Genomic DNA, 26,286 nt, shown 5'->3' on the forward strand with positions numbered 1-26,286 from the left:
ACTCTCCACCCCAGCCCTAAACAGCCTGAATCGACTTATGTCTTGAGATTTCCTATTCTGAATATTTCCCACAAAACAAATCACATAATATGTGGTCTTTTGAGATTGACTCCTTTCACGTTGCATAATGTTTTTAGAATGTTAGATAATGAGCTTTAATAATGAAGGCAGTTATTATGAAGTTTCATTTATGTCATACATGTATCACTTCTGTGTTGAATAATATTCCATTGTGTGAATATACCACATTTTATTTATTCATTCATCAGTTGATAAATATTCAGATTATTTCTCCATTTTGGCTATTATGAATAATGTTGCTATGAACAATCATGTACAACTTTTTGTGTGGATATGTGTTTTCATTTCTCTCAGGTAAATACCTAGGAGTGGAATTGCTGAGTCCGATGGTAGTTCCATGTTCAACCTTCTGAGGAACTGCCAGACTGCTTTCTGAAGTGGCTTCTGTATTTTCCATTCCAACTGACAATTTAAAAAATATTTCTGCAAAGCTGTAGAAATTCAATATTCACTCCTTTGGATAACTTTAACACACATTTTATCTGAGCTAAATTCTATTATTTTAAATATGTGTACTTTTCACTGTTTTTTATTTCCCTATAAAATATTCCTATTTCCTATAAGAATTTAGCTTTTAGAATCCAGTAAGAAATAAATGTAAAAACAAAAAAATAGTCTTTCAAACTAATTTTAAAATAATTCTATTTTGAGGAATAATTGGAACTTAATTCATCATTAGATTTTAAGCTTCATTTTGTTTAATATAACAGTTTTTATTCATATCTCACATATAATGATGCTGATACAGTTTTTGTTGTTTATACTGCTACTTCTTCGTTCTGTTAAATTTTCTTTTCTTCCATGTGTTTTCTCTGGATTCTCTGCCTTGTGATTACAAAGAGGAATTCCTGACTTATCTAGAACACTACCAGCTAACTATTCCAATAAGGGTTGATCAAAATGGAGCTTTTCTCAGCTTTACTGTGAAAAATGATAAACACTCCAGGAGAAGACGGAGTATGGACCCTATCGATCCACAGCAGGCAGTATCTAAGTTATTTTTTAAACTTTCAGCCTATGGCAAGCACTTTCACCTAAACTTGACTCTCAACACAGATTTCGTGTCCAAACATTTTACAGTAGAATATTGGGGGAAAGATGGACCCCAGTGGAAACATGATTTTTTAGACAACTGTCATTACACAGGATATTTGCAAGATCAACGTAGTACAACTAAAGTGGCTTTAAGCAACTGTATTGGGTTGGTAAGTAGATGTTATAATTTTTAGTTTCTTATGGGGAAATAAATTCACAAGAATGTATAGTATATAAATGTCTTTCCTCCCATTAAGAATATACAGAGTTGGGTTAAGAAAGGAAGATAATAGTCTAAATTTTTTTTGTTATTTCTGCTGTCTTTGCTTTTGATAGCCCTTTGATAGTGTTTGCATTAACTCTTCAAAGAATAATTTTTAGAATCGTATATTATTTGTAGAATAAATTAAATACATTGATTGCTAGTTTCTTTGTAAATGGTGTTGGGCTTTATATATAAAACAGATTTTTTTGGAATAAGAATAATCCAAAATAAGGGTGCCTGGGTGGCTCAGTGGGTTGGGGCCTCTGCCTTTGGCTCGGGTCATGGTAACGGGTCACGGATTGAGCCTTCTGCTTGTCAGGGAGCCTGCTTCCCCTGCCTCTCTGCCTACTTGTGATCTCTGTCTGTCAAATAAATAAATAAAACCTTTTTTTAAAAAAGAAAAGAATAATCAAAAATAAATCTGTATTGAAACTTCTCATATATTAAAATGACACTTGCTATTAAATATGATAGAATAATACTGTTCCCAGTTATCAGCACTGCCATCTAAGTTTGGATACTCTTCTATATCTAAGGGGATAGTGGAGTGTCACCCATCTATTCTTTATCCTTTATTTATTTTTTTTTAAAATATTTTATTTATTTATTTGACAGAGAGAGAGATCACAAGCAGACAGAAAGGCAGTCATAGAGAGAGGGGGAAGCAGGCTCCCTGCTGAGCAGAGAGCCTAATGTGGGGCTTGATCCCAGGACCCTGAGATTATAACCTGAGCTGAAGGCAGAGGCTTAACCCACTGAGCCACCCAGGTGCCCCTATTCTTTATCCTTTATTAAGACGTTCTGACTCTTGCTCTCTTTCCCTCTATTTTTTAACACATTTTTGTTTTACTTTGTTTCCTATTGAAACTGCCTGGCCCATGTTGACTCCTTTGGCTACTTAAGATGTGGTCTGCCAGGTTTGCCCACTGAAGTTACTGTTTTCTCCTTGGCAACTAATAATGAATTTGTGAGCAGATACTTTGAGACTATGTAAATACTCTGTTCCTCATCACACCTTTGCCCACCACACTTAGGAACTCCTGCATCTATTCTTATTTTGTTTTATGTTTCATTTTTAATCAAATGTAAAATGTAAACACTTTTTCTAAAAATCCCACTTTTTGAAGCGCCCCCCTCCTATTTTTAAGTAGGCTCCACACCTGATGTGGGGCTTGAACTCAAAATCCTGAGATCAAGCTCAATTGACTCTACCAATTGAGCCAGCCAGGTACCCTTCAAAGGTCCTTTTAACCAATTCTGTTTCTAGTTGTAAATAATGTAAATGTAGAGATAATTAGTGTTTTCTAATCCTATTTTCTCACCCATTGTTTCAGTATTTCAACCCTTGCCCCATTCAAAGAAGACTTCCTAATATTACTGTTTGTCTATTGTTCAAAATAATGTCACATTTTAGTTTGCTTTATATTTAACCATGGCTTTCTTATCCAGGTTTTGTATTTCTGGAGTTTCTAATTACTGTTATTTTGTCTTATTGTGAAAAAAAATCAAAAAAATTTTTTTAACTAAATGATCAGTATTATCCATTTCCTTAGTCTTTGTATCTATTGCTTGGAATATATTCATTCTTTGGAGGCCCTTTTTTTCTTCCAGTCTGTTGGTTAATTTCTTGAGCTATTGTACATCTCTCATATTGGGATTCTTTTTTCCTGGTTAGTTCTACATCTTCCTCTTTCTGAGTTTACATCCTGGTTTTATTGGAGAATATCTTCAAGTAATTATGTCAGAAAATGTGTCTGAGAAGTAACATTTCTGAATCCTTACCTATTTGAAAGTTACTTTATGTTGCCCTCATATTTGGTTACTAATTTAGCTGGATGTGGAATTCTGGTTTCAAAAATCAGGGGCACCTGGGTGGCTCAGGTCATGATCCCATGGCCCTGGATTGAGCCCCACATCAGGCTCCCTGCTCAGCAGGAAGCCTGCTTCTGCTTCTCTCTCTCCCACTCCCCTACTTATATTCCCTCTCTGTCTCTGTCAAATAAATAAATAAAATCTTTTTTAAAAAATTATTTTCCTTCAGAACCATGGATGGTGGAATTGGGAAAGGGAAATATGGGGCATCAAATTTATAAGTACGATTTTATGTCTTAGGAAAGGATTTAAGGATCTTTAAAAAATATTATCACTGATTAATTTTGGGAGAATTTTGGGAAGCAGTCTGCTTCTTGTTCTTTTCTTTTTCTTTCCTAGGATTTTTCCTCAATGAACGTGATATGATCTTCTTTTTATCCTTTCTATTTTAAGAAGTTTATAATAATGTCCTAAGCTGTGGATCTTCCTTCCTTATCCTTATTTGATATATCATGGTTGCTTTCAATTTAAAGACCCACCTTCAGCTTAGAGAAATTTAATAAATTATTTCCTTAATTTCTCTTCCTGTTCCCTACCCCTGCCTTTTTGTAATTGGTTCTTTACTTCCCTTGTCTTTCTCTTTTTCCTTCTTATTCTATTTTATTCTAAGTTCTATGAGATCTCTCCAATTTTGCTTTCTTTTCCTTCAACTGATTTAAAAATTACAAGCAGTCATACTTCTAATTTTCAAGAGATTGTCCTTTTTAATTGTCCCTTTCTTTACATTTTGTTCTTATTTCTTAGTTATGTCCACAGTTGCCTTTCAACATTTTCCCTTATTCACTCTTCCATTCACCAAATATTTGTAAGTACTGATCATATAATAGGCACTGATCTAGATGCTAGGAGTACAACACTTAACAAAAGAGAAATTCTTGTCATCACAAAGCTTGCATTCTCGTGGAGGATATACATAATCAGATAAATAAATAAAAATCACAGTACGTTGGATAATGATAAGTTCTAAGAAGGAAAAATTACTGAGTGAAGACCTAAGGAAAATGAGGAAGGTAAGCTGACATCTGAAGGAAAGGATTTCCAGGTGGAAATCTTTAAGTATGAAGATGTGAGCTAGGAGTGTTTGGGAGACAGCAAGAAGACTGCCCTGGCTGGAACTCATGAAAGAAAGGGAGTGTAATGGAAGGTGAGGTTGGAAAGAGAACTGCGGCCAGATGGTAGATTTTAGAAGACGCAGGATCAAATCAATGATGACTTTAAGCTTGAGGCCTGGACAACTAGAGGAAAGCAGCCACGAGTTGAGATAAGAAAGACTCAGGTATTAACTGAGATGGAAAACCTGGAGGAGGACCGTACTATGGGTCAGTGTATATCTTAAATTCAGTTGGACTTATTAAACTTGATATGTTGTATAACATATTGGATATGCAAGTCTGAAATTCAGGAGAGGGATATGAATCATGGATTTATAAAATTGGGAATCATCAACATATAGATGATATTTAAAGCCAGGAGATTATATGAAATTGCTTGGGGTGAGGGAATATAGAAAGAATAACGAAGAGATTAAAAAAAAAAGAGGCTTAAGGAACTGAGCCTTTGCGCACTCTAGGAGGTTAGGGAGGTCAGAAAGATGATGAAGAGATAGCAAAGGATAATGAGGTAAGAAAGTTAGAGGAAAACCAGACAAATATCCTAGAAGCTAAGAAAAGGAAGCATTTATTTCAAGAGAAAAACGCTGCCAAGTCAAAATAAGAGGACTGAAAACTGGCCATTGGATTTATCAATGAGGAGATTGTTGGTGACCTTGACAAACAGTGCTGAAGTCATGGTGTTATAGGGAATATAGGCAAAAACCTGATTGGAGTAGGTTTGAAAAGCAATGGGAGAAAAGAGGACATAGATAATTATTTTAAAGACTTTTTTGAAAAAGTAAATGATCAGTTGCTATAGACAGAGTGGAATCAGATGAGATTTTGTTTTATTTGATAAAGATGGGAATGATTATGTAGAGAAAAGGAAACATTTTCAAGTTCCTCCATAAAAGAGGAAATAAAAATGATTATATGATCACGAGGTGCAGGTGGGCAGATATTTGGGTTGCAGGAGTTTGCAGGAGGTTATACGATGTTTATTGGAATGGAAGATGGCAAGATGAGTCATTAGGGATTAAGAGGAGACGAGAAATTATGGAATACTTATCCAACAGAACAGGATACTGAATGTATTAGAGAAATGTAGTAAAATTGCTGTGAAGCATTAAGGACATTGTTGAGATTATGGTTATGAATTTAAAGTGAGACTAGTCAGCATCTCGATGTGTTTTTCTCTGTCTAAATGAAGCTGCAAGATTGCAGGCCCAAAGGATCAAAACTGGTTTGATCAGAGTTGTGGTTTATCAAATAAATTCTGTGAAGGAAGAAAAGAGCAAGGGAATTGAAGGTGGAACTGAAGATGGATTAGGAGAGAGTGAGGACATGAAGTAGGTGGAGTATAATGAAAAGATGGTAGAATCCTGAGGTCTTAGTGGGTGTAAAAGAACTATCTCTTAGAGTTGGGCTACTAGAAGGATAGTCCTAGAAGAATGGGATACTTGAAATTGAGATTTTGAGGGTTGCAAGCATTGAAAATACTGAACTCTAGGGTTTGACTATGGATATGGGCTTAAGATAAAATGAATGACAAGATATTTGATGGAGAGCAGGTCAAGGGATTGAGAGGGCAGGAGTTGAAGGAACCATCTATGTCTGTAGTCCTTAACCTGGGGTGCGTGAATGAAATTCAGGGGATTTGTGAACTGGAATGGAGATAAATGACATCTTTATCTTTACTAATTCTTTTTTTTTTTTTAAGATTTTATTTGTTTATTTGAGGCAGGCAGAGATTGAGGCAGGCAGAGATTGAGGAGGTAAGAAAGTTAGAGGAGAGGCAGGCAGAGATTGAGGAGGAAGCAGGCTCCCCGCTGAGCATAGAGCCTGATGCGGGGCTGGATCCCAGGACCCTGGGATTGTGACTTGGGCTGAAGGCAGAGGCTTTAACCCACTGAGCCACCCAGGCGCCACTATCTTTACTAATTCTTAACTGAAATTTAACAGTTCCTTCAATTATGAATGTAGATAACAAACCAATAAGGAAATAGCTGACACCAATAGAAATTATAGATATTTTCATGTCATTTTACAGTTTTTCAGGTTCTTCAAAATATTACTTATGTTAATCACCATTGTAAAATTATGATAGTTATTACTCCGCTGCAGATATTTTTATTTAAAGTGTTGGAAAAAGCCACATGCATTCTTATATTACATTTTTAAAAATACTTTGTTAATGGTATTTCACTACAACAGTTTTCTTTATAACCTTATAATCTTATTATATATTTTTTCTATATTTAAAATATTATTCTTAGAAGTAGTCCTTAGGCTTCATCCCCGCTAGATTTCTAAAGGGATCCAGAACACACACACATACATTTTAAGAACTGGTCACTTAAGATAGTGAAATCAACAATTATTTCAGTAATTGTATTGCAGAGAATGACAGTGATCCAGAATTTAAATCTTGAATGAATGAGGAAAGTGCCTATGGCTTATTAGTAACTGCAATAGCAGAGGGAGCTGGTGATGGCATGAGATTGGAAGCTGGCAGGGGTTTTTGTGGTTTTTGTTGTTGTTTGTTTTAGAGGAAGGAGAGAGTGAGAATTGTTTAGAAATGGCAGTGAATCACATGGACACTTCCCCTACCTCTTGGTCCAATAGGAGACATATAGGAAAGAAAACAGGATCCACCATTCCAGAGGATTGCGGGGAAGAAAGAGTGTCATTTTGAGAGACCCAGGTGTTTGAGCAAGATGAAGTGAACATTCACAAATGAGGCTGAGCTTGAGTTTGAGAAGGCACAAGGGAAGTGTTTTAAATGGTGAAAGGGGAGAGTTAGGGTATGGAATCAGAAAACAAGATGCACATAACCATAGGGGGAATTGAATCCAGGGGATGCGTCTTGGGCTTCTTGTAGGGATTGGCATGTTAGGGAAAGGGGGCTGGATGGTTTTCATCCTGATGGCCTGAGGCACACTGTGTAGAGGTGAGTGGGGGTGCAGAAGGAAGTGAGGGAGAGCAGGGTTCTTGCTAGGCATGTGCAGATTTCTGGCCCTCCATCATCTACCCTCCAGAACTTTTCTAATTTTGTAATAATTTTCCCCCTTCTTCCTTCTAGCTCCAATAGCTCCTTGCTATTCCTCAAATACTGTATGTGTGCTCATACCTCATTGCCTTTGTTGCCATTCCCACTGTCTGATCTGCTCTTTCACAAGATACCTGTCTGACCTGCTCCTTCATTTTGTTCAGGTTTCTGTACAAATATCACTTTATTAGAGAGGATGTCCCTGACCATCGTAAACAGTATATAATTCTCTCACTTCTGATTAGTTTCTGTCCTCTTAAACTGCTTTTTTTTTCTTAACACTTAACATTGCCAGATTGATCATTTATCTAATGAATGAATCACTCTTATCTAGGTCTTCCCACCAGAATATAAGCTCCATCATAGAGCCAGAAGTTGGTTTTGTTTACTACTGTATCCCCACCACCTAGAATAGTACTTACCATGTGGTAGGCACTCAGAACATCCTCAGTGAAAGAATAAATAAAGTCAGAAACAACCCTCAGAGGATAAAGGGATAATAATATACTGCCTAATAATAAATTAATAAACTCCAATGTCAATTGAAGAATTGGTTGCTTAACTTTGCTTAGTCTGTATTTCTCACCTGCAGAGTAGAGATGATAATAGTACTTACTTCACAGAGCTAGTAAGAATAAGTGAGAAAATGTGTACAAACATCTTACAGAGTACCTAATACTTAAAATTTCTGGATTTTTTTTCCAGAGTCTTTCCATATTTGAAATTAGAGATTTTATTTACTTACCAAGTTACTGACTCTGATTTCCCCCAACAACCTGAACTTCTTGTCTGGAACCTTTCAACATCCTTCTGCCCACAGGTTAGCAAGATACCACTTTAGTGCTCTATCTTTCTGGGCAGTACTCATTACCTCACTTCTTATAGTTCTCTCTTACCGAAACTTCTTACACATGCCCTCTTTTCTGTAAGACCATGCTCAGTTTGTGATCACATTGTTACTCTTCCTGGTAGAATAATTCATGTTCAGGTATTAGACTGTGTTAATGGCATATTATGTTATTCCTGTTAGTATTTGCATTTAATTTAGGGACTTATATTCTTAAAGTAAAGCAGACAATGGTGAAATAATGTGAAGTGACTAAAGCTTGCTTTTTTTTTTTTTTTTTTGCATTCTTTAGTTCAGTTAGTGTAGGTGCTTGCCAATTTCACCTATAAGTTAGAGCAGCTTTGGTTATGTTTTATCTTTCTTTTCAAGCATGTGGTACTTAACATTAATTTCCCTAAACAGAATCATAGAAATTTAGATTCAAAGGGACCTTAGAGATTATCCAGACCAGAGATTTTCAGCTTTTTTTTTTTAAAGCAGCAAGACCTTTTTCTCAAATAAAATGTTATGTAGAAAAGTACTATATAGATTAATAAAAGCACAGCTGATTGCTAAGTGCAGGAATCTAAGCCCTATAGGTCTCCCTTTGTTGTCTGGGGCAGTCCCTTGAGGGCACTTCCCTGGAACCCTTAGGGCTCTCCAGAGTGCTGTTTTAAAACCACTAATTTACACCAACCCTTTCATTTTTCCAGCTGAGGAAATACACCAAGAGAGTTTGTGTTTCACCCAGTGTTGCAGCATAAATTAGTTGGATTAAGAGCAGTCCTCACATGTGCTGTATTTAAGAAAACACTAATAGACCAGTATGGAAGTTCTTATTTCTAATGCAGATAACTTTTACTCTCTCATTTCTTTAAATCTACCAACTTTTATCTGGTGTTCATACTACATATGAAACACTTTCAATAGTTATAACCGATAAAAAGATTTATGAAACATTAACCTTTTGCCTATAAAAAAGCAAATAGTATAGTTGGGGAGATAAAACATGCAGTTGAAAAGTTATACCAAATGTAAATATAGCTTCCAGACTTGAGAGGTAGCAAAAAACTGTGACATTAATCAAAAATAAATGATACCAATAATAAGCTCTGTTGGAGCTCAAAAGAAGGTTGAAGCTACTCCATTTGGGCTAGAGAAAAATTTAAAAAGGAACTATAGTTGAGCTAACACTCTGCTATGTGAATAGGTATAAGGAATATATCATATGAATAAGAGCAGAGCTTTATGTGAATTACAGCTCCTTTATTTATCTCTATGTAATGTTGGAGAAGTTCTTAAGCTCTGAGTCGGTTACTTCATCTGCAAAATGAAGATAAATAGGATATATATCAATCAAGGACATATTAACTGGTATGACATGAACTTTAAAATGTCCATTGTTTATCACAATAGAAATTTATTTCCCTTTGTATCAGTGTCTATGCTGGGCAGCTTTCCATGAAGTCAGTCAGGGACACAGATTGCTTCTCTTTCAGCTTCTGCCTTCCCTAGGTAGTTTTTCAGAAAGAGTATTTTCTTTGGGAAGGTTTTCAAGAGATGAGCTTAAAAGTAGTATATAGTATTCTTCTCTATTGGCCAAAACTTAATTATAGAGCTATCCCTAAACACAGAGGATGTAGTTAAGCTGTGTGCACAATTTGGAAAGGAAACAAGTCTTAGCGAGTACATGGCAATCTCTGCTACCTCACAGAAGTTTGGAGGAAATAATGTATGTGACATGCTTAGTACAGGACATGTATGGCCTGTAGAAGAATTTAAAAAATCCTCTTTAAGATATAGATAAATTTATATAATGTTTTGCTGGGTACAGATAATTGAATTTCTATTAACATGTGTTTTAACCTCATTTTGGAAAGGTATCAACTTATTTTTGACTCTTGGCAATGATAATTGACTTTTAAAATGATGCTTCTTGGTAAATTCTTTTCTCCTTCTTCTTTTAGCATGGCGTTATTGCTACAGAAGATGAAGAATATTTTATTGAACCATTAAAGAATACCACAGAGGATTCCACACATTTTAGTTATGAAAATGGTCATCCTCATGTTATTTACAAAAAGTCTACCCTCCAGCAACGACATCTGTATGATCACTCTCATTGTGGGGTTTCAGGTGAGTGAATGTGTAGCCTTTACAAAGTGTATTATGTTGTACTGCCACTGTCTTTCCTCTGACACCTATGGAAAGGTTAATAATAAAAGTCAATAGGAATTTGAGTAATTAGAATGATAATGCCCAGAGTCCTCTTAAAAGATGTCACCTATTCAAATATCATATGACTTCATTCATATTTGAAATTTAAGAAACAACATAAGGAAAAAATGGAAAAAAAAATAAAGAAGACACGAACAAAAAACCAGACTCTTAATTACAGGGAGCAAACCGGTGGTTGCCAGAGGGAGGGTGATGTGGGGGTGGGTAAAATAGATAAAGGGGATTAAGAGCACACTTGTGTTGATGAACACTGAGTAATGTATAGAATTTTTGAAACATTATGTTCTACACCTGAACCTATTATAACTGTATGTTAATTATGTTAATTATACCTGAATTAAAAAAACAAGAAGAAAAAAAAAACCCACTTTTTTATTGGGTGGAAAAAAGGATGTCACTTATCAATAGTTGGAAGCTCTTTGAGACCTCCTTAAAATATAAGTCTGTGTAAAATTATTTTTTCTTTGAAGGGGAAAAACCCCCCACCCTATTTTATCCAGGTAATAGTTATAATTTTCAAGCACAAGTGTTGCCTAGTCTTCTGTGCTGTCTGGTTAGCCTGATGTTTTTATGCTAATGGGGAGATGTTAGACACTTGAATACAATTTGAAGAGTCTTAAGGTAGTATTCAAGTGTTAGGGTACTATAGAAATATATAGCAGGGACAGCAAACCTAGAAATGAATAGTCAAAGAAGGCTTCATGGAAGAAGGGACTTCTAAGCTGAGGCTTGATGGAGAAAGAGAAGGTAGCTATGCAGAAAGAAGTAGAGGGAACAGTGGGTAGTATGTTCCATATAGCGGAAGCAGCATTTACAAAAGTCCTGAACCAGAAGAGAGAATGTCACATTGCAGTCATTGCCAGTTCATAGAACGGGTTATTAGAATGTGGACTGGAGGGATGGGTGGATTTCATAGTGGGTGAGGAGTGGCCATGAGAGATGAAACTCAAGTGACAAGGAAGGCCAAGACACAAAGGGCTTGTAAACCATATTAAGGAATTTGTTTATCATAAGTGTGCTGGAAACCCATTGAAAGGTTTTAAGCAGGAATGACAGGATCGGATTTGGGTGTTAGAAGTATAACCCTGGCAGTCCTGTGGAGACTGACTGAGAGAAAAGCAACACTAGAGGTGAGGGGTTAGGAGGCTGTTTAGTCTAAAGATTAGAAAACTTACAGAATAGAGGATATATCTGGCATAATAGAAAAAATATGGGCTTTGGTGTAATTTTAGACAAATGAACCAAACTCTCTAAATACTTTTCTCAGCACACATTAGTTGCTCAAATTGTAGCTATCATTATTATTGAGATGACTGTTTCAAGTATTTAAAGAGCTATTATGTTAAAAAAAAAAATTAAGGGCACCTGGCTGGCTTAGTTTGTGGAGCATGCAACTCTTGATCTTGAGATTGTGGGTTTGAACCCCACATTTGATATAGCGTTTACTTAAAATTAAAATCTTCAAAGGTGCTCCTGGGTGGCTCAGTCAGTTAAGTGTCTGACTCTTGATTTGGCTCAGGACGTGGTCTCAGGGTTATAGTATCAAGTTCCCAGCTGGGCTCCTGTGCTCAGTGGGGAGGCTCCTTACGATTCTCTCTCTCCCTCTCCCTCTGCCCCTCCCCTGTCTCTCTCTCTAAAAAAATTAATAATAAAAAATAAATAAATAAATAATAAAATCTTAAAAAAAATTTGAAGATTCAATTTGTTCTGTATAGTTTTTGTAGGCGGAGCCAGGGACAGTATATTTCAGTATTTCAGCAGGTTTCAGCTTAATACAAAGAAAAGTTCAGCAACAAGTAATTTTAGAAAAAAGTGGGAAGGGTTCAACAAGTAAATTTATAAAGAATAGAATGGGTTAAACAAACCCATTGTTTTGTTTATATCCATATGCTTCTTGGGCTCCTTTTCTTCTGCTTCAAGTCTAAGATTGCTCTGGAGTTCTTTCTTCAAGTGACTGTTCTCATTCTAGATACATGTCTTGAGTGATCTCTGGGACATCCTTGTTGATGAAGAGTAATTGATACAGTAAAAGTAAAAAGTAATTGATACAGAAAAAGACCACTTTTATATCATGCTTAAGGCATGACATAAAATTTAATAGAAAACAATGAAAAACTTTTTGATGGATCTTTGTACTGAGAAATGAAACTAAAAATTATGGAAATAGCTTAGTTTATCTATATTTACTGAATTTAAACTGTAAGTACAACAATATATAAATTGCTGAAAAACTAGGATTCAAATATTTAGTTGTTTATTGCAATATAATTTTCCTATCATTTTTTCTATAACATGGCATTCTTCACATCATGATTGTAAAGATGACTTTTTGCAAAAATATTTAAAGATTTCATTGTATTCTGAAAGATCACTCTTAACCATTAGATATTCAAATTATCCTCTTTTGGAAGGCCTATCTTATTATTCATTGGTCTTGCTGAGGTAGATCCTTCTTTTCCAAAGGTTGAGGCATGAATCAGATAGTTCAGTAAATCTACTCTTATTGCCAACATAAAATTTTGTCCTTGTTGGAGAGGATTTTCTTCTTTTATTGTCTCTCCCCCTGGATTATTGTGCTATTGGCAAAAAATAAAGCATGTGAATGAGATATTCTTGAATGGCTGAAAAATCTTAAGTGAACTACTGTGACTATTTCCTCACTTTTAGTCTATTCACTAGTCATTTCTGTTACCTTTAACACCAGTCTATTTAGTTCAGACCCTTGTTATCTCTTGCCTGCACCCCTGGAATGACTTTCTAACTGGAGTCTTACTGTCTTCAGCTTTGTTTTTGTCCTTAGTGGGCTGTCTCCTACATCTGGCAGACAGAGAGAGTACAGGCGGGGGAGAGGCAGAGGGAGAGGGAGAAGGAGACTTCCGCTGAGCAGGGAGCCCAACATGGGCTGGATCCCAGCATCCTGGGATCATGACCTGAGCCGAAGGCAGATGCTTACCTGACTGAGCCACAAAGGTGTCCCTGTATTACACACTTTGAAGTGTTTTACTGGCTTCCCAAGAGTGGAAAATCTGTCATAGTTCCCTAAGTTCTATAGGAATATCACTTTTAAAAAATATTTTATGATTCATAAGTTTGGGAAATGTCTGGTTAAGAACTACTGATCTTAATTATGATACTATTTTGACAGCATAATTCAAATGACATGTGCATTTATAGGTGTTAATTCCCAGTTAACCAGTTATTGGGAACTCAATTTTATATCAAAATATAATATAGAAAAACCCTTTGAGAGGGGACATATTTATCTCATATTCAGACATAAATTTTCCCATTCTGATTAAATTGTATTATCAATCTCAAAAAATTATAAAAAATACTTGTTATTTGTAGAAAATTTAGTAAATATGTGCTAAAAAGAAAAAAAGGAAGTGAAAATTGCTCTTTACCACTATCCAGGGATAAATGAATAGTCTTGTCCATTGATGTAGATATTATTATGTTTCTATACCTGCATTATTCACTTATGTATTTATTAAATAAATATTCATTTAGTATGTATGTGTCAGGCTATTCGAGGTGTTGAGATGCAGCAATAAAACAAGAAAAGTCTCTGCTCCCATGAGGCTTATATTCTAGTGAAGAGAGTTAATTAAAAAAGCAATCAAGCAAACAAATAAATACATGGCCAACTATCAAGAAGTAACAAGTGCTATTAGCAAAAAATAAAGCAGGTCCAAGCAATAATTTTGAACAACTTGTATATATTAAGAATATTTTGAACAGCTTGTATATATTAGAAATATTTTGAGATTGATCAAAAATTTAAGATCTTATTTCAGATGACAAAGAGATCTACATATTTGACTTTGGGGAAAAGTTCTTTATTGTATATATTTATGGAGGAATGTTTTCTTTGACATTCTAAACTCTTTCCAAAATTAATTTGAGCATATGTAGTAAGTTCATTTGAATAACTACTGATCTTTGTTTTGAAACAAGTCAGTTGTGTATTCTCTTTTAGATTAAACAAGATATTAGTTACAGATCATTAAGCTTAACATTAAGCAGTCAGTTGACAATTACAGCATGTAGATAATGTTTTGTAATGATCTAATCATGCTGGATTAATTTAATTTTTAAAGTGAAACCAGATATCTTGATTACATTTATTCATTGTGTGTGTATTTTTTATACATCGGACTACAAATTCTTTGCATAGAAGACTCTTTCCATTTATGAATATCCATCAAAGACATTATATATACATTTATCTGTTGGAGTGAATACTAAGCAAACTAACAATTTAAAAAGCTGGAAGTCTGAAATTTTTTAAAATGATGATAACAATAACTACTTTAAATTGAGTACTGTCTAATGAGGAACGTTATTGCTGTGTTTATTTTGCCCAGTCAAGTCTAATTCTTTTCACAAATACTTGAAATAAATATAAGGAGAAATTGAATGGATCAGAGGAGTGAAAATGATCAAAATAATGGAAATAAAATCCTACATTTAGACATTTAGACTGTTCATCTGGAGGAAGGGTAAACTAGGCATGATTTGAATACATGGGTGGTTTTATGATATTGGAAGATGAGCAAAAAAAGAACTGGAATTATGTTAATGCAGAAAGGATTTTGACCATTTCATAACAGTATTACTACAAACTCAGTGGCTTAAGCAATATACTTTTATTATCTCACAGTTTCTGTGGACTTGAAGTTGTACATGAATGAGTTAATTGACTTAGCCTCAGCCAGGACTGGGTTCTCTTCTAGAGTCTTGACAGGGGAAGAATCTACCTTCTTATTCCCAAGATTGTCGGCAGCATTCAGTTCCTTGCTATTAAAAGACTGAAATCTTTAGTTTGGGGCTAGTTGTCTGCCAGAGGCCATCTGTAGTTCCTTGTCATGTACAGTTCACCAATTTGGTTGTCTGCTTCCTTAAAACCAGCAAGGGAAAGGCTCTAGTAAGAAAGATGCTCCAGTATTATGTAATATAATTATGTACTCATCTATGTGTAATCATGTATATCCCTTTATCTTTGCTGTATTCTCTTGGTTAGAAGCAAGATACAGTCCCACCCACACTAAAGAGGAGGAGATCACACAAAGTGTAAACATTGGGAGGTCATGGAGGCCATCTTAAGAGTCTGTCTGGAAGAGAGGAGTACTTACTGGCTGTCTAGAAGTTATACTATTGAAATAAAAAGTAATATGTCTCTCCCTCTCTTGGCCTTTAGGAACAAAATATACTTATTTAATTTATATGAGTTTCAAAACTATTTTACTGGTATTCGTCATAGTCATTTCCATCTCTTATTTCTTAAAATTTTTAACTCTTACCAAAGTAATTTTTAAAGGGTTAAGGCTAAAAAAATTAGAAAAATAATAGAAATACTGCCAGTTTCTGTCAACTATATTATATAAATTAATCTGATTCTCCCTCACTAAATTGTTTAATAATTAGATGTTAGAAAGATCATACAGATACGAAAGTAAGGTATGCAGAGGATCTATACCTGTTCAAGTTTATTAAATAAAGGTAAATGTAAATAAGACAAGTGTTTACAAATACCATAGAACTAAAAGGTTTTCTCTGTACTGAAGGACCAACCGTTAGAAAACAAAGGATTAAAAAACTGCAATCCACAGTGAAATGTGGTTTAAAGGAAGCCATGCTGGAATCGTAATCCTTCAACTTTCATTGTAGCACCACTTACCTCTAGGTTTTCGAAGAGGACTACTTTGGGTCTCTGTTAGTATAGTTATATATCATAAAACTAAATAAAAAACTTAATTCACAGGCTTTTAGAATTGAGATTTCTAGAGCAGTAGAATTGCTCTAATTAAGATAGTTTAATAAAAAATCTTACTTTAACATAAATGCTCAGAGACATTTCAGGAATAGGATTTTGGGGGTACCTGGCTGACTCAGTTGGTAGAGCATGTGACTCTTGATATTGAGGTGGTGAGTTCAAGCTCCACATTAGGCATAGAGCTTACTTAAAAAAAAAAAAAGGAACAGATTTTTGCAATATTGATGTTCTTCATCAGAATTGTCTTATGGTATTTATAAAGTTAATGCTCTAGTTGTTTTTGAGAAAACTTTATATATAAAGTACATCTATATTTTAAAATATTATGACATAATCAGTCACTGGAATAATATGCAATGATGATTTTAAAATATTTTTATTCATTAGCCTTATTTTTTGTTTTTATGACCAGCTGAATGTTATTAATGTTCAATTTGTTTCAAATAAGAGGATTATTTTGAAAACTTTAAAGAGTTTAATTTTCTCACTATTATATTTCCTTATCCCCTCTCCTCACTGAAATATCTTAATACTTTTGAAAATTTATAAGAAGCATGTCTATATGAAAGATTTAAAAAGAAGTAAGCTTCATTGGTGAACCTATCTGAACTAGTTAATTATTTTATTGTAGACCTCATAAGAAGTGGCAAACCTTGGTGGCTGAATGACACATCTACTTTTCCTTCTTCACTACCAATTAATGGCACGCATATCCGCCACAGACAGAAGAGATCAGTAAGCATTGAGCGGTTTGTGGAGACATTGGTAGTGGCAGACAAAATGATGGTGGGCTACCATGGCCGCAAAGACATTGAACATTACATTTTGAGTGTGATGAATATTGTAAGTTTGATGCCTCTATATAATATTCTAACTTAATAATTTGTGGTTTTGACTAAGGTCATGGATTTTTAATGTGAATTAATGATTTTAAGAATTTACTCATCTAAAATGGGAAAGAATTAATATATTAATGTTTCAGTTCCATAGGAAATAAATTTAAAGATGAACTTTTGTTCATTTTAGATAATGTGTTTTTGAATGGGTCATATAAATCCTATTTAAGAGGTTTTCTTTAACTTGAAACATCAGCTCACCCGCTTAATGACTATGTTATAGTTCAGTTTTAGGAGAAAATATTTCTTGAGGTAGATTTATATAAAAATCTTTTATGGAGGCATCTTGAGGGTAGAATTCTAAGTGAGATGGGATAAAATAATATCTTTTTATATACAAATTGGTTTAATTTATGAAAAATTGTTTTACCATTCTTTAAAAAAGTACTAAACAATCAGCCTATGATTTTTGTCTGACTTTGTGTCTTTTCTTATTTTCTGGAGGTCAGGTTGCCAAACTTTACCGTGATTCCAGCCTAGGAAACGTTGTGAATATTATAGTGGCCCGCTTAATTGTTCTTACAGAAGATCAGGTAAGAATGAGTTAGTTTAGAAATCTAAAACCTTTAATAAACAGGCTATAGAATTATGTATTATAAAATATTTTATTATTATTCCTTTTAGGAAGTTCTAGTTGAATATACTAAGCGTTTAATATTTTAAGTAGTTTATAATAATGTAACTCCTATGTCATGGTAAGGCTCCATATATGTATATTATATGTTTCAGTATAAAGATGAGCATTTGCATGGCAGATCTACTAATAGTGGTTTTGGTTGCTGAGAATCACATATATTCACATGATCATTAAAGCTAGAACTGGGAAAGAATATTCAATAGTACACTAACTCTAGGTCAGATATTACAGAGATAAAAATTGGCAAGAGTTTATTCCTAGAAACCACTGCTTCTAATTATAGTCCCACTTTAGTCTTCAAAAGTTTTAACAACTGACCTTAGTAATTTGTTTGGAACATTTCTGGTATGCATGTTGTATTGCAGCCAAACTTGGAGATAAACCACCATGCAGACAAGTCCCTCGATAGCTTCTGTAAATGGCAGAAATCCATTCTCTCTCACCAAAGTGATGGAAACACCATTCCAGAAAATGGGATTGCCCACCACGATAATGCTGTTCTTATTACTAGGTATGGTTTGTTGCAAATATTTTATCTTTGATTGTTATGTTTGATATTTTAACTATATTTGGTTCTGTCTAAAGCCTCATTCAGGTAATGAGTATATTGAAAGCAAACTGGTAAATTTGTTAATCACAATTGAGAAAGAATATATTACACTATTACAGTATTTGCATCAAATGAACCAAATAAGAAAAAAGAATATATTTAGAGTTGACTTAGAAATATAATAAACATCTTTCCTTCAACTGATACCTATTCCTAAGGTTAAATTGGAAGCACATGTATGTTTTCTTCATTGAACAAAATACATAATAAAACAAAGATTAAAAAGTATGAGATTATATTTTAAAAACAAAGCTGAGTCATCATTCTTGGTTATAAAATATATTAATTATTCTTATCTCCAAATTGTTAAAAGGGAGGACATCAATAGTTACACAATTTACTTGGATGAATGTTTATTTAATTAAAAATATTTTAATTAAGGTCTAAATATAAAGAAGCACATTTATTACATTACATGTTGATAGCTTGCTTCTCAGGGAAAAATTATTATTTGATGATAATGCAATGAATTTATATATTTCTTTCCAGTTTTACATAACTTGTTCAGATCCTTTTATTCCTTACTCTCCAACAAGAACTCTGTGAAATAGATACCATTATTATTTTTCCCATGTAAAAAATGAGGAAACTAGTTTAAAATACTTTAATTGCTCAAGTAAGTGAAAGCACAGATCTCAAACCCTGGTAATCCTGTCTTCTATGACTGTACTATGCTAGCTGTCTTAGTTTTTTCATACCTTAATTATGACTGGTTAGAAGCATGCTTAAATCATTTAGGAAGAACTTGTCTTTTGACCTCTTATCAGTATTTAAAAATGAAAAAAAGAATAAGCAAAATGGAAGCATTATTCTATCTTAGTAAAATGAAATATTCTTTGTTATCTTATTTCTTTAATTGGCAAGATAGTATTTAACATGTATTTCTTCTGTGGTGTGCCCATTGACTCTACATTAAACTATACGGAGGGAGTATAATGTTACATGGCATCAGAATCTTGAGATCCCAGAAGATAAAGTGACTTTAACTTTTTAAAAAATGTCCCTGTTAGCTAAGTTGTAGAGTTAAAGCTTCTGAGTTTTGTTTTTTTTTAAACAATTCTAATTACTATAATTGACTTCATCTACCTGGCATTGTAAACTAGAAAATTTTGTTTATGACATGCTTGCTGAATAAAAACAACATTGTATGGGTTCTGTATTCATATGTGTTGACATGTCAGTGTGATAAATTCTGCAATTCTTCAGAGTCTTGTGGTCTGGAATGATTCCCAAATGTATTTGAGGAGTTAAAAATACACTAAGAATTGTGCAAATATAGAAACATTTGTATAAAAATATATATATGGATATGATTAGTGTCAATGAAATTACTACAGGAAAATGTTTTTTATATATGGTTAGCAAAATGATCACAGATAATTTACATTGGCTTCTGTGTTTATATTTATAAAGCCCAACTCTCCTCAAAAAGACAATGCCCAGTGGACTCCTAGTGCTTTATATTTTTGTTATTGTATGTGCATTCAATTTTTAGTTTTTGCATCAAATGACAGTAGCTATACAAAGAGTGCACGTTTAGAAGTGTGAGTTGTGAAATTTATCTGGGCGGTTAGCCATCTTTTCTTTGCACTGGCTGCAATATTCAGCTGTCTTGTTCCTCTGAATTGGTGCAGATATTTTTCTGATCCTCTGCAGAGCTCTTCCTTGTTTCTATAAGCTACTTTGAGTGCTTTCTTGATGCCCGAAGTTTGAATGTAAAATTTTCTTTTTAAATTTGTCTCCTAAAGGTCAGACTAGTACTGGGAATGATCTCAGGATTTAACAGGACAGTACTTTGAAGAGTTTGTATCTCATACCATTTTTGATTGGTTATATAGTGGAGGTTAGAAAAATACCTCTTAGGGGCGGCATAGAGTGCCTTTTTGAATTGTTGTTTTCTCAAAATAACTTTTAGCTTATTTAAATATCTACTTAATTAAAAGTCTAGTGAATTATTAAGGCCATGGAGTGACTTCTAAATCTGATGAATGTCATTTATAATATATAGAGTTTTTTGTTGGGTGGTTAAACATCTTGATTCTTTCTTATGTATTTTTAATTTGTGAAACTGAATATATCTTTAAATCATACTACTACTTTTAGTAAAATTAAAGAATTTTTGTAGATGCTCTTATATTAATGTTTTTCATTGCTCTTATATTACCATTTTTCATGGCCTTATGTAACTCATCCATTACCATATTCAGGATTATGACTTCACCATTTATAGGTAAGATCATGATTTGTGTTTGAAATGTCAGCTCACTAGAGAGAATGTATAATGTGTTTACTGTGAATTCCAGAGAAAAAATTAATGGGTATGTTTATCTCCACTAGGTCAGATTTTATCTCAGGGATTTAAATGTTTTAAGCAGAAAACCACTTGGAACTGTAGTTACTTAGGTAATAATAGTTACTTTTGAAAAAATGAAAGTATGAAAACTCAAAATACTGTCTTCTCTTAGCAAATAATATTTTTTATATTGATATAAATTTAAAGCAAACTGCTCTATAAAGCTATCGGTCACTGTGACTAGACATAAATAAATAAGCAGTATAAAAAATTTAAAATTCTGGGAGTGACTGGATGGCTTAATCAGTTGGGCATCCAACTTGATTGTGGCTCAGGTCATGATATCAGGGTCATGAGATTGAGCCCTGCATGGGGCTCTGCACTGAATGAGGAACCTGCTTAAGATTCTCTCTGCTTCTCCTTTTGCCCTGCTCTATTCCCACTCTCTCTCTAAATAAAAAGTTAATTAATTTAAAAAAATTGTTTTATCTGGTATAAAAAATACTGCATTAACATCAAAGAGTATATTAAAAACTATTTATATATACACATTATTTTAATTTTTTGTTCATTTATTTGTATACATAAGTGTATATGTATATATATGTTTATATAATGAATGTTTGTTATGTACCAGCTAGCTTTATCAAATTTTTTTTAAAAATTGAAGTATAGGGGCTCCTGGGTGGCTCGGTGGGTTAAGCCTCTGCCTTCGACACAGGTGGTTATCCCCAGGTTCTGGGATTGAGCCCCTCCTCGGGCTCTCTGTTCAGCAAGAAGCCTGCTTCCCGCTCTCTCTGCCTGTCTCTCTGCCTACTTGTGATCTCTTTCTGTCAAATAAATAAATAAAATATTTTTAAAGGATATTTTATTTATTTGACAGAGAGAGGTCACAAGTGATCTCCGTCAAATAAATAAATAAAATATTTAAAAAAAGATTTTATTAAAGATAAGTGACTCTTAATCTCACAAAACAAACTGAGGGTTACTGGGGGGAGGGGTGTTGGGAGAAGGGGGTGGGGTTATGAACATTGGGGAGGGTATGTGCTATGGTGAGTGCTGTGAAGTGTGTAAACCTGGCGATTCACATACCTGTACTCCGGGGGTTAAAAATATATATTTATAAAAAATAAAAAATTATATAAAAAGATATTAAATATAGTATATAAAATATATAAAATAAAATATTAAAAAATAAAATATATTTTTAAGATATTTTATTTATTTATTTGACAGAGAGAGATCACAAGTGATCTGTCAAATAAATAAATAAAATAGTTTTTAAAAGATTTTATTTATTTATTTGACAGAGAGAGATCACAAGTAGGCAGAGAGACAGGCAGAGAAAGAACAGGAATCAGGCTCCCCGCTGAGCAGAGAGCCCAAAGCGGGACGCGATCCCAGGACCCCAGATCACAACCCCAGCCAAAGGCAGCTGCTCAACCCACTGAGCCACACAGGCGCCTAATAAATAAAATATTTAAAAATTTTTAAAAAATTTAAAGTATAATTGACAGTACTACTTTAAGTGTACAGTGTGTTACCTGGATGTTCATATATCTCCCTGGATCTTGAAAGTTTGTAGCCATTATTTCTTTTAATAAGCTTTTTGCCTCTTACTCTCTCTTCTCCTTCTTGGACTCCCATGATGCTAATATTTCATTTGTCATGTTCCATAATTTAGGTAGGGTTTTTTCATTGTTTTGTCTTGGTTTTGTTTTTGTTTTTGATTTTAGTGGGTAATATCATATAACTTGTTTCCAAGTTCATGCTTTCTTTCTTCTGCTTGATATGTCTGCTGTTGTTCTCTATTGCATTTTTTAAAAATTTCACTCATTTTATTCTTCAGCTCCAGAATTTCTATTTGATTCTTTTATATAATTTTGATCTCCTTTTTGAATTTATGATTTTATTCACACATTCTTTTCCTGATATCGCTGAGTTGTGGATCTGTCTTTTTGTGGCTTGCCAAACTTTTTAAGAACAATTATTTTGAATTATTTGTCAATTTGTAGATTTCCATTCCTTTGCAGTCAGTTACTGGAAAATCATTGTATTCATTTGGTGGTGTCACATTTCCTTGATTTTTCATCTTTCTATAGCTTTGTGTTAATATCTATACATTTAATGGAATAGTCAACTTTTCCAGATTTTATGGAATGATTTTGGGAGAGAAGGATCTTCGTCTGTGAGCGTAAGAGTACTGGCTGGGTTGAGTATGGTGTTTCTAGCTCTGGGAAAGTTCCAGCAATGTAGTCTCTATTCACCTGTGTTAGCTGAGATTAGCCTTAGTGAAGATTTCAAAGTTTCTTAATTGTCAAGGCTACGTTTTTCTGCAGCAGTAGTCAAGGCTTTTGAGGATCACAAGATCTCTCTTTCTTTCATGGGGGATGTCATGATTCAAGGGATTTCTCTTGAAGAGGGGTCCAGCTTGCAAGTACCCATGAGTGTTGGTAGTACTGATATCTGATATGAGGGGACATTTGGTAATTTAAAAAAAATAATTGCATATGATACTATATAACTAGGTCAAGCAATGATTAATATTTTGTACTTGAAACTCTACAAACAGAATTTAAGAAGATAAAATGGAACTGTATATATACACTTAAAAAGTTATGCATGTTGGGGCCCCTGAGTGCCTCAGTTGGTTAAGCCTCTGCCTTCCACTCAGGTCATGACCCTCGGTCCTGGGATCTAGCCCCGTGCCTGGGTCCATGCTCAACAGAGAGTTTGCTTCTTCTTCTCTCTCTGTCTGCTATCCCCATTGATTGTGCTCTTTCCCTCTCTCTCTGTCAAATAAATAAAATCTTTAAAAAAAAGTTATACATCTTATAAAACTTTCATATTATTCTAATTAATCTTTGTATTAGACACAGTAAATTAATAGTGCTTAGGAGTACATATCTACAATTTGACAGATTTAAAAATTATTTATATTCCCACGTGAAGTCAGAAAATAGTCACCAAATTTAAAGCCAAAACAATTTCCTTCTTTCTTTTTAAAAAATATCTTTAAGATTTTATTTATTTATTTGAGAGAGAGAGATAAAGATAGTGAGAGAGTAGGAACAGAGGAGAAAGGAAGAAGCAGGCTTCCCACTGAGCCGGGAGGGAGCCTGATGCAGGCTTCCATCCCAGAACCCTGGGACCATGCATGACCTGCGCTGAAGGCAGAAGCCCAATTGACTAAGCCACTCAGGCTCCCCCCAAGTAAAGACATTTTCTAAATTTATTTTGTGGCAAAAGCACTCAAGAAATCTTTTTATAGTCTGAAAATCAGTAGGAATTTAGAGACATAGAGTATTCTTGTACCAGTGTTGAGCAATTAACATGAACAGACTAATATATTAATTTCCTGGAGTTCTCTCCTATCAAACATTAGAATCATGTTTCCATCTTTAATATACTAGTATACAACAATATATATTTCAGACAGGAATTATAACCTAAATTTTTTTATTATAGATTTATTGAGATATAATTCATAGGCCATACTCTTTGCCCATTAAATGTACGGCTCCATGGCTTTTAGTATATTTACAGGCTTGTGCAGCCATCACCGTAATTAATTTTAGGACATTTCCATCATTCTTATAAGAAGTTGTCACCCAGTCTCTTATCTTTCCCATTCCAGCCCCAGACTGAGCAACTACTAATCTACTTTTAGTCTCTATAGCTTTGCCTATTCAGGACTGGTTGTATGAATGGAATCATAAAATATGTAGTCTTTTGTGACTGGCTTTTACTTTGCATAGTGTTTTCAATCAAGGTTCATCTACATTGTTGCATATATCAGGACTTCATTCCTCTTGACTACATTCTTGAAAAGTTAAGATCCAGATTTTTTAACAATGCCTCTATTACTAGGCTATTCTTTAATAATCATACTTCCTTTTCAGTTTTTTATTAATGAAATGCATAGGACATATAAATATATCTCATAATACAGATGCAAAAATTGCACACCAAGTCACATATTTTAGTCTTTAATTAAAATGAACATATTTATCCTCTTATGGGATCATAACTATTTGCTTTGTTGCTGCTGGATTTTAAAGGGATTAGAATTTCCAAAGTCAACTAATATTTTCAGTTGGGAGATTGAAAATAGCTATAAAAAATAGTTTCTTGCTACGACTTGGCCTATAGTGTGTGAATGTAAGCAAGTTTTCTTAATTTTTATAGAATGTATCTATCAGAATTATATATTACCTTCATGATTATATATTAAAACAGATAGGAAAAGGAAATTAAATGTGATACATTAACTTTTATTTGGTATTTATTTATGGATTTCTTTTAATCCTTAAGGAAATGCCAGGTAAATTTTTATGAACTATCACTAGACTTCTAAGAATATGCCAATATATTGGCAGCAGAGGAATCTTGAATTCAGTTTGTGGATGAATTGATTTTGTTATTTGGGCATTTTGAGACATTTATTTTTCTTTTACTACTCTGGTTCTTTCATGCTTAGTTATCCAAACCACCCATACCCTTCTTCCTTTTCCAGATTCACTTCATCCCTGTTTGATTCATTTGATCTCTGGTTTGTTGATTCCTTACTCAAGTGTGTTTATCTAGATTCAGTTTCCATTCCAATCAAGGATTGTGATAGACTTGTGCAACCTTAATTTCCTGTGCAATCTGGAACAGTTTTAAGAGTGAGAGAGGGTACCATTGGCAGGTATGCCTAGACAATAGGCACAAACTAAGATCAGGTAAATAACGATTATGGTCATTCCAGGCATTACCTATGTTTGCTTCTTAAACTTTAATTAAAAGTGCAAATAAGAAGATATTTTTCTCTCACTGCCTATGTTTGACTAAATACATGTAATTTAATGAACTACCTTTTTTTTTACACACCTTGACTAAAACTGGGGTTTACTTGTAATGGGCATCATTAAATACTTAAAGAAGGGTCTATTCTAAAATACACTTATTTTTAAGGAGTAGTAAGTTTAGTGTCTATATTGGTTTTATGGATGTATTTATGCAATTGTTTATTATGTGCCAAACTCTTAAGTGCTTTGCAGATGTTTAATCTTTTAAACATCACAATAACTACATGAGAGAAGTTCTGTTATCTCCATTTTATAGATGAGGAAACTTGGGCACAGGGAAGTGAAATAATTGGCTAGATCACACATTAGTTAAAAGACCCAAGATTTATACCAGGTAATCTGGTTCCAGAGTCCTTTGAGAGGAATTATAAGGACTAAAAAAAAAAAAAATGTGGAGATACTTTAATAATGTTGTGTTAATAATGTTGGTGCCTGTGGTAGGCAGACCTCTTTGATGGCCCTCAATGATCTTTGCCTGCTGCTGTTCATGATTTTGTGTCATCTGCTCCTATTGAGTTTGTGCTAAACCTAATGAATTGACTTCTTCACAATGCAGATTCTTCCTACCTACAAAAAGATATGTCTCTTTATTTAGGTCTTCTCTAATTTTTCTTAGCAATGTTTTGTGATTTTTCAATGTTTTCACACTTGTTTGTTCTTGTTGTAAATGATATTTTTAAAATTTCATTTTATAATCATTTATCACTAGTATATACAAATACAGTTGGTTTGTATCCTGTACTTTTGCTAAGTTAATTTATTAGTTT

The 26,286-nt window shown here is 33.9% G+C and overlaps 1 protein-coding gene across 4 annotated transcripts in view; it reads left to right on the forward strand.

Moving 5' to 3' along the window:
• The window catches only part of ADAMTS6 (ADAM metallopeptidase with thrombospondin type 1 motif 6), a 304,096-nt gene that overhangs the window by 14,997 nt on the left and 262,813 nt on the right, over window positions 1–26,286 (forward strand). For all 4 annotated transcript variants that reach the window (XR_006605319.1, XM_004764549.3, XM_004764548.3 and 1 more), the window contains 5 exons: window positions 922–1,286; window positions 10,187–10,355; window positions 16,865–17,076; window positions 17,579–17,662; window positions 18,132–18,277. Coding sequence is in view for 3 of the 4 variants with exons in the window: in XM_004764549.3 (XP_004764606.1) it covers window positions 922–1,286; window positions 10,187–10,355; window positions 16,865–17,076; window positions 17,579–17,662; window positions 18,132–18,277 (976 nt within the window). In the remaining variant the exon portion in view is untranslated. The remainder of the gene's footprint in view (window positions 1–921; window positions 1,287–10,186; window positions 10,356–16,864; window positions 17,077–17,578; window positions 17,663–18,131; window positions 18,278–26,286) is intronic.

This window comes from Mustela putorius, unplaced genomic scaffold (genome assembly GCF_011764305.1).
Source record: "Mustela putorius furo isolate JIRA1106 unplaced genomic scaffold, ASM1176430v1.1 tig00000145_pilon_pilon_pilon, whole genome shotgun sequence".
Lineage (NCBI taxonomy): Eukaryota > Metazoa > Chordata > Mammalia > Carnivora > Mustelidae > Mustela > Mustela putorius.